The sequence below is a fragment of the Pristiophorus japonicus genome, chromosome 24 (genome assembly GCF_044704955.1).
Source record: "Pristiophorus japonicus isolate sPriJap1 chromosome 24, sPriJap1.hap1, whole genome shotgun sequence".
NCBI lineage: Eukaryota > Metazoa > Chordata > Chondrichthyes > Pristiophoridae > Pristiophorus > Pristiophorus japonicus.
The window spans coordinates 15,378,884-15,388,597 of record NC_092000.1 but is presented as its reverse complement, the minus strand read 5'-3'; the positions used below and the strand labels follow the sequence as shown (position 1 = coordinate 15,388,597).

Here is a 9,714-nt window from a genome sequence, read left to right as displayed (position 1 = left end):
GCTCACAGGCTTGTGGAGCTGTTGCCCCCCTCCCCTTTTATAGGGGGCACTTGTAACATTTATGGTTTTACTGCCCAAAAAAAAAATACAAAAATCACCAAAAAAAACAAAAAAAGGGCACAGAAAAGTGTTTGGAGTGACCCCCCCAGATCTGGGAGCACTTGATTTAAATGTTTATTTTGTTCCCCCCAAAAGAGTTGTGGAGCTGTTGCCCCCTCCCCTTTTATAGGGGGCACTTGCAAAATTTATGGTTTTACTGCCAAAAAAAAAAATTACAAAAATCACCAAAAAAAAAAAGGGCACGGAAAAATGTTTGGAGTGCTCCCCCGCCCCCCCCCCCCCCCCAGATCGGGGGGCACTTGATTTAAATGTTTATTTTAGTTTTCCAACAAAATTGTGGAGCTGTTGCCCCCACCCCTTTTGTAGGGGGCACTTGTAAAATTTATGATTTTAGTTCCCAAAAAACCCCACAAAAAAACAAAAAAGGGCCTTGAGAGATGTTTGGAGTGTCCCCCAGATCAGGGGGCACTTGATTTAACTGGTTAATTTTGTTTTCTACACAAGAGTTGTGGAGCTGTTACACTGTGATTGGCTCAGCCAGTCACGTGATGATCACAAGGCTCAATAAAACCCCAGTTAATTTGAGTTCAGGTTCTCCACGATGAGGTGGGCTGTTGTGAACCTGGAGAGGTGGGCACCGGAGGGACTGGAGTGCATTATTACCCCCGGCAACCACATTTTAATTTGATTTTATTTGTTTTAAAGTCCAATTTATTTTAAATGCCGGTTTTAGTGTCCCCCTCCCCTTTTATAGGGAGCACTTGGGAAAAAACTATGGTTTTTGTGCCCAAAGAAAACCTCAAAAATCACTTTTTTTAAAAAAAGGGCACGTGAAAAGTGTTTGGCGTATCCCCCAGATCGGGGGGGCACTTGATTTAATTTATTATGTTTACTCAAAAAGAGTTGTTGTGAACCTGGTGGATGAACTGGTCGGGTTCAGTTTGATTGTTAATAAACCATCTAGTTCTTTACAGCGAATGTGTAGCTGTGAATTCATAAGCAAAGGACCCATGAAGCAAATACACTACAGTAGGAAACATGTTCTTGAAGAAGATTGCAAATCCTATTACCATGATTCATTCAGAATTTTTTTTTTTTTTTGGAGGGGAGACAGGGGAAATCTAGAACTAGGGGGCATAGTTTCAGAAAAAGGGGTCAACCATTTAAGACATTGACGAGGAGCAATTTCTTCTCTGAGGGTCGTGGATCTTTAGAATTCTCTACCTGAGAGAGCTGAGTCATTGAATATATACAAGGCATAGTCAGATTTTTGAACGATAGGGGAGTCAAGGGTTATGGGGAACAGGGAAGTGGAGTTGAGGCAAAGATCAGATCAGCCGTGATCTTATTGAATGGCAGAGTATGCTTGAGGGGCCAAATGGCCTGCTCCTGCTCCTATTTCTGAAAACAAGTCAAATTTTCTGGCTTTCCACTTGCATGGGAGGGCTTGGGGTAGGAGAACGGAGAGCTTAAAATGAAATACATTTTAATTTTACAGGCCTTGAGTCAGTCGGTAAAAGTTAAATCAAGCAGGGGTGAGACCAAGGTGAGAAAATGCTGCCAATCTCAGCGGGTCAGGCAGCATCTGTGGGGAGAGAAACAGAGTTAACGGTTCGGGTCACCGACCCTTCATCAGAACTGGCGAATGTTCGAAATGAACAGATTCTTAAGGAGCTCTGAAAGGGGGGAGGGAAGAACAAAAGGGAAGGTTTGTGATAGAGGGGGGGGAAGACAAGAGAGGTTAGAGAGACAAAAGGGATGATGGGCCGAATTGAGATGGTAATGGCAGAAGTTAGAAAAAGGTTAGTCTCGATAGGGTGTGAATGGCGGAGTAATCACCTGTTGCCATGGAAAGCAGAGACAAAATTACGCCCCGATCTTATGTTTTCAAATGCTGGAAACACTCAGCACAGGCCGGCAGCATCTGTGGAGAGAGCAGCAGAGTTAACGTTACAGGTGAGAACATCGTCATCGACCCGAAACATTAACCGTTTCCCTCTCCGTAGAGGCTGCCCAACCTGCTGACATGTTCCTTTATTTATTTCAGATTGCCAGCATCCACATTTTTTTTTTGGGCTTTTGAATTTGTAGAAATAAATGGCCCCCCTTTGCCACTGGGTCCTCCTTGTTCCTGCCCTGGCCCGTGGATAGCAGGCGGATGTCTCTCAAAAAATATAGCAGCCGCAAAATAAAAACGTCATAAATCGGCAACAATAACCCAGGCGAGGAGCAGCTTGAAACATTTTTGTTGTGCTGAGATAACGACTGTGCAGTTGGTGTGTGGCATCGCTGTATCTGGTGACATCCTTTTGAAAATGGAGTACAAATTTGAAAACTGCCGTGCGATTAAAAATTTTAATGCAAACTAGAAGCCAACAGTCGATGCAACGCCCTTCTAGGCCCTGTGTAGTTGAACGTTTTTATTCAAACTTACTGTGGTTTTGTACAAGGCTCCGTGAAGAAACTCTCGTCATCGCTTGCAAGTGGTGCAAAAATTATACTTTAAAAAGAAATAAAATACTGGACAGGTACAGCTCAAAAATAACAGTTCTTTATTTGCCAGTCTACTGGTCCTCCTGGAGTTAGCAACTAACTCGCAAGAAGTTTGAATCAACCGCTTGCCCGACTTCCGTCATAATAAAGCACTCTGCTCGATGGAAGGGATTAAGCAGGTATTAACCATTTTCTGAATTAAGATTCTCAGTGGCTGCAGCAATGCAGTCTGCGGCATAAACTGCCAATGGTTGCTTTCACGGAATGTAATCGCGCAAAATAGGCGGGGATGAAGAAGTCTCTCCGACCCCCTTCATCTCGTTCTCCTACAATGCCGATCTCACCGCTTTAACGTCCACCTGAACAGACAGGGCTTCAGCTTAATATCTCATCCACAGCTATCCCTAACTGTACACTGGGGAGTCAGTCCATGATGCAAGCTCCAGGCTTCGGCCCACAGCCCTTTAAAACCCGGTGCTGCGCGGCGAGTCAAGCCAACAATCCTCGCACCTGAATTATAGATATTTACGGCACGGGAGAGCGGCATTTCGGCCCATCGTGTCCACGCCGGCCGACAAAGAGCTATCCAGTCGCATCCCACTTTCCAGCTCTCGGTCCCAAGCCCTGTAGGTTACGGCACTTCAAGTGCACATCCAAGTACTTTTTAAATGTGGTGAGGGTTTCTGCCTCGACCATCCTTTCAGGCAGTGAGTTCCAGAACCCCACCACCCTCTGGGTGAAGACTTTTCCCCTCAAATCCCCTCTAAACCTCATACTAATTACTTTGAATCTATGCCCCCTAGTTGTTGACCTCTCTGCTAAGGGAAACAGGTCCTTCCTATCCATTCTATCTAGGCCCCTCATAATTTTATACACCTCAGTCAGTTCTCCCTTCAGCCTCCTCTGTTCCAAGGAAAACAACCCCAGCCTATCCAATCTTTCCTCATAGCTAAAATTTTCCAGTCCAGGCAACATCCTCGTAAATCTCCTCTGTACCCTCTCTAGTGCAATCACATCTTTCCTGTAATGTGGTGACCAGAACTGCACACAACCTGCTGCTGCTTTTTAACTGTCAGACAGGAAGATCTGTTGACGTCCAGTTGCCTTCAACAACCTTTAGTTATCAATTTGTTAGTACAGAACCCATTTCCCAGGAGATGATCTTCATTGGATAATGTTCAAAATGTTCAGGAGGATATTGAAGGGGGTGCATGAACAGGGAGACCTGTGGGTATATGTGCACAAATTGTTGAAGGTGGCAGGGCAGGTTGAGAAACGGTTAAAGAAACTTACGGGATCCTGGGCTTCATAAATAGAAGCATAGAGTACAGAAGCAAGGACGTTATGAAGAACCTTTATAAAACACTGGTGGAGCCTCAACTGGAGTACTGTGTCCAATTCTGGGCACCGCACTTTAGGAAGGATGTGAAGGCCTTAGAGAGGGTGCAGAGAAGATTTACGAGATGAGGGACTTCAGTTACGTGGATAGACTGGAGAAGCCGGGGTTGTTCTCCTTAGAACAGAGAAGGTTGAGAGAGGATTTGATCGAGGCGTTCAACAGCAAGAGGGGTCTGGACAGAGGAGATAGAGAGAAACTGTTCCCATTGGCGGAAGGGTCGAGAATGAGAGGACACAGATTTAAGGCGATTTGGCAGAAGAACCAAAGGCGACATGAGGAAAAACTTTTTTCACGCAGAGAGTGGTTAGGATCTGGAATGCGCTGCCTGAGAGGGTGGTGGAGGCAGACTCAATCACGGCTTTCAAAAGGGAGTTGGATAAGTAGCTGAAGGACAAAAATTTGCAGGGCTATGGGGAAAGGGGCAGGGGGAGCAGGACGAGCTGAGGTGCTCTTGCAGAGAGCTGGCACGGGCTCGACGGGCCGAATGGCCTCCTTCTGTGCTGTAACCGTTCTGTGATTTGATGCAGACTATTGGAACTGAAGCAGCGGCTCGCCTTTCTGTAACAATGGGAGTGGTTGTGAGAGCTATACCTTGTACAAGTTTACAGCTCAAAGTCGATAAATGAGATTCTGGAAGCTTGATTGGATTACTTGGGTAATATCTAACTAAGCAGAATAAAACCTCAATCAACTCAAATGTATATTTGGAGCACAAGCTGAAGGGATTCCACAACAGGTTTTGTTACATGGCACAATACATGACTTCGGGATCACTATCATAATGGTTTCTGAATACTCTACTTCCATTTAAAACAAAGCACAAACTATTATACTGGAGTTTGGACCGTTAGTGACAGCACTGCAGCCCAGGAATTATGGGGTGCTCTTTCCACAACTCATAAATTGTCAACATGTCATTTGAACTACCGTTGCCTCAATTTGGTGCCATTTCTGCACAAGCGGAACTAACTCAGTTGCACTCCATTGTAATGTAAAACAAAGTACATACAGCCAGATTACACAAAGAGTTTGCCTGTTCTCGATGAGCGAGCTGATGCACATGATTGACTGAGCTCACAACGGATGGTTCTTTGAAATACACTGGTTAGAAGTTTACCTCTTCCAGTTTGTTTACAAAGAATTTAGAGAGATACAGCGAGAGAGAGAGAGAAAGAGAGCGCCAGAGAGGGAGCGAGACCGAGAAAGGGAGACAGACAGAGACAGAGACAGAGAGAGAGACACACAGAGACCGAGAGAGAGACAGAGACCGAGACCGAGAGAGAGAGAGAGAGACACACACAGAGACAGAGAGAGACATGGAGAGAGACAGAGAGAGAGAGAGAGGGAGAGAGAGAGAGAGAGAGAGAGTGAGACACAGACACACACAGAGCGAGAGAGACACAGACACAAAGAGAATTAGACACACACACACACACAGCGAGAGAGAGACCCTATCTTCCAGACATAGAATAGGATCAAACACATCTCCCTGTTCCCCTTTACTAGGAACAAGGTCAGTTTGGACTCAACTACTCCCTTCCTTACACATTGGTCTTTTGGATGAGATGTTAAACTGAGACCCTGTGTGCCTATTTGAGTGGATCCCACAGCAACAAGAGCGGGGAGTTTCTCCTTCAATCAACACCCCCAAAAACAGCTTACCTATTAAGTATTTATTTGCAGTTTGCGGGACCTCGCTGTGCACAAGTTGGCTCCCACATATGCGGATATAATTACAGTGACTGCACTTCAAAAGGTAATCCATTGGTTGTAAAGCGCTTTGGGACATCCTCAGGACACAAGGCGCTTATATAAATACGGTACAAGTTTTTTTTCTCTCTAGTACGTTAATCTCAAATGTAATTTTCCAATAGAATTTATATAGTATGCAAGCATCTTTACTACAAATAGCATTGCGACATGGAGCCACACGATAAACAGCAGAACATCACGATCAGTGATTTGTGTCAGAATTAGATTTAAAACTCTACTTTCATTTGTTTGCCAACGGAAATGGGCAAATCACAGCATCGGTTTCCCCCAAAGCTTCCTGCTAAAGTCATTGTGTGTGTGCGTATGTGCATGTGTCCATTCCTCACACGTAAAAGGAAACTTAAAATTCACATTCGATGAGGGGGCTCAGCGGTGATTACTAGGTTCTGTGGAAATTGATTTGAAAATAAAACACTTGCAGATACAGCGACAGTTTCAGTTAAAATGAAGGCGATAACTCCCCAAAGTAACGTGCGCACCACAAACTATTGCGTTGAGACAGACAGATCTTTTGTTACAGTACAAACACAGCAGATATTTCAGTGCAGACCATTACGGGGAACACAGCTAGTCCAAATCGCAACCTCCTCGCGCTTCCCCCCGCTCCCCCCCGTGCCCTTTAAAACAGTCAGAGCCGACCCAGAAGAGGGCTGACAATTTCTTCACTGATATGTCGGGAACTGTGCTCCTGGTCCTTACTCACAGTTTATTTGATGTCCTTTGACTCACTGGGTGGGTCCGTCTCGATGTTGGCACTGAGTACACGGGGGGAGGGACAGCCCCCCTTGTCCCCCGCCCCCCCCCCTACCCACCCCACACAAATGTTTGGTTGTGAACACAATTGAATGGGTGGGGTCGTCTTAACTGAAATAAAGCACAATGTCCATTTGTTACCTGTAACGCAAAAGATCATGAAACATTTCCCGCATTGCTTTTTTTTTTAAATAAAAAGAGAATTCCCTTCAAAAAGGAATCAGTTGCAAATGACCAAGATCAGTGTTGTTCCTACATCAAAGTGTTAGCTTGATAAGAGTGGCCACCATCATCTTTCAAGGCCGCATTTTTATTTTAAAGTTTAGTGAGTCGCTGCCGCGATGAATTTAGCCACCACCTGCGTGACTGGATGCTAATTCCATGTTCTGTGGCAATATTGTTTCTGAATAACCAGCGTTGTTCAATAAGCTAAAACAGGCAAGCGTTATTGGTCAAAAGCCCTCCGACTTCAGGGGGATACTGGAGGAACCGTCAGCTTTTTAAAACCCGGTCATCGTTCCCTTCATTTTCTTTGCTCCAGTTCTTGTTGGAAACAGCACCGAGGTGCCTCTCTGTTCTGCAACCTCTCGTCTTTCCCCTCCTGCGCTCCTTCCAGGAACCCCCTGTCCAAAAGCAAATGGCACCGCTTGTCCCTGTCCTCTTGCATCTCCTGCTGGGTAAACTGCCTCATCGCTTCCCAGATCCGACACAGCATGTCTTCCTTCTCCCCCTCGTTCTTCTGCTGCCGCCGGTTCTTGATCCCCTCCCAGTTCTTCCGCAGCCGCTTCTTCCGCTGCTCCTCGGTCTCCTGCTCGCGCCGCCGCTTGATCCCGTCCCAGTTCCGGCGCAGCCGCTGCTCCCGCTCGTCCTCCGTCTCCTCCTGCCGCCGCACCTTGGTCGACTCCCAGTTCTTGCGCAGCCGCTCCTCCCGCTGCTGCTGCGACTCCTGCTGCCGCCGGCTCTTGATCGACTCCCGGTTCCGGCGCAGCCGCTCGTCCCGCTGGGTTTCCGTCTCCATCTCGCGGAAGCGCTTCATCGCCTCGCGGTTCTTGCGCAGCCGGTCGCCGCGCTGCTCTTCCGATTCCATTTGCCGGCGCACTCGCATGGCCTCCCGGTTCTTGCGCAGTCGGTCCTCCCTCTGCTCCGCCGTCTCCTCTTCCCGGTGCTTCTTCATGGCCTCCCTGTTCTTCCGCAGTTTCTCTTCCTTCTTCAAGTCCACAGCCTGTTTCTCTGCCAACAGCTCTCCAATCACGGGATCTTGGTTTTAAACAAAAAAAAAGAAAAGACACAAGTAAGAGTATTTACAAGGGCAGCTTTGAGACCGACGTTGATATTTTACAGAAGAGCTTTCGAATCACAACGTAATGCTGTTCTTTGCTGGTTCACACACAAAGACATGATCTGATAGCAGCTTTAAAAAAAAATGAATGAAATAAGAAAAAGACTTGGATTTCGATAGCGCTTTCACGATCATCAGATGTCTCAAAGCGCTTTACAGCCAATGAAGTATTTTTGGAGTGTAGTCACTGTTGTAATGTGGGAAACGCGGCAGCCAATTTGCGCACAGCAAGCTCCCACAAACAGCAATGTGATAATGAGCAGATCATCTGTTTTTTTGTTGTGTTGATTGAGGGATAAATATTGGCCCCAAGACACCGGGGAGAACTCCCCTGCTCTTCTTCGAAATAGTGCCGTGGGATCTTTTACGTTCACCCGAGAGAGCAGACGGGATCCCGGTTAACGTCTCATCCGAAAGGCGGCACCTCCGACAGAGCTTTTGCCCTTCTTCTCCCTCAGCACTGCGCTGGAGTGTCAGCCTAGATTTATGTGCTCAAGTCCCTGGAGTGGGACTTGAACCCACAACCTTCTGACTCAGAGGCGAGAGTGCTGCCCATTGAGCCACGGCTGACACTGTACCATCCATATTTCAAAGATTGGACTGCAGGGGCATGGTGGAGATACAGTATGCAGGTGAAGAGGGTTGCTAACCAAGGTTCCATGCCATAAATTATTAGAATATGTCCACAATTTCCCACATGTCATGTTTTTGTCAATGGCACAGTAATGGAACATAACAAGAAGTTTGTTGTTTGTCCAGAACTGGATGGGGAGGAAACTATAGACGCGCACGCTCGTATATTGGAGGCAGTCACTCAGAGTTGCTCAAAAGCTTCCCCGAGTGGCCAATTCAAGGGTAGCGTTGGCAGAATCAGTTCAGCAGCTTGCCCTCATAGCTAGAAGGTTGTTGCAGAGGCAGTGGAGAAAAAAAATTAAACAGAGCAAAAATAATAGCAAGAGAAACAAAATCAGTTTTTTCTCTTCATATACATTCATGGGATGTGGGCATCACTGGCATGGCCAGCACTTATTGCCCATCGCTACGGTACTCCCACAGTGCTGTCAGGGAGGGAGTTCCAGGATTTTGTCCCAGCGACGATGAAAGAAGCTAAAGTGTGCACATTGTCGGGGTATTGGGGAGGGTTACTGAGCCTAGTGGTACAGGGAAGCTGGATTATCGCATGTACAGTTGAAACAACGATCTCTGAAGCAGCCAAAAGGGGGGAGCTGACTATTTCTGTACTGACGTCAATTCAGCCCCCGCTCTCTGCTGGAGTCAGTGACTCTTGCCAACCAATACAAGACAGGACAGAAAAAGGATTTGAAAGTTAATCATAAAGCTTTTCAATGGCTTTATTTTGTCGTGTAAAACAAAAAGATATCACTACTTGTTGGAAAAACTATCGCAACCAGAGGAGTTATTGTTACATTACCCTCACAAAATCACTACACTAGTGATTTGTGAAACAGGAGAAATCAGAAATAAAAATATAAATGCAGGAAACGCACAAAAGATCAAACAGGATCGGTGAGAGAAAAGGTAGCATAACATTTAGAATAGAAGCAATAAAAATTTGCAACACAGAAGGAGGCCGTTTTGCCGACATACCAGCTCTCTTAAAAAAGCTAACCAGTTAATCCAATTTCTCTTTCCCTGTACCCGTGTAAAATTTTATCAAATAACTATCCACTTCCCTTTTAAGAGCTATTATGCTTCCTTCCATCACTTTTTCTGGTCGGGAATTCCATAGCTATCAACCCTGGCCACCACAAAAACTCTGCTAAACCCTCCCTTCATTCATTCATTCATTCTTTTGGTGGTTATCTTAAATGTATGCCCCCTGGTTACCCACTCAACCAATGGAAATAATTTCTCCCGATTTATCTTAAAACTCCTC

At 46.0% G+C, this 9,714-nt stretch overlaps 1 protein-coding gene across 2 annotated transcripts in view; it reads right to left on the bottom strand.

Annotated features, from left to right (window-relative positions):
• Window positions 1–2,595: 2,595 nt before the first annotated feature.
• LOC139237955 (uncharacterized) overlaps window positions 2,596–9,714 on the bottom strand; it is a 31,845-nt gene continuing 24,726 nt past the window's right edge. For both annotated transcript variants that reach the window (XM_070867287.1, XM_070867288.1), the window contains one exon: window positions 2,596–7,735. In XM_070867287.1, the coding sequence (XP_070723388.1) occupies window positions 7,002–7,735 (734 nt within the window). In that variant the 3' untranslated portion in view covers window positions 2,596–7,001. The remainder of the gene's footprint in view (window positions 7,736–9,714) is intronic.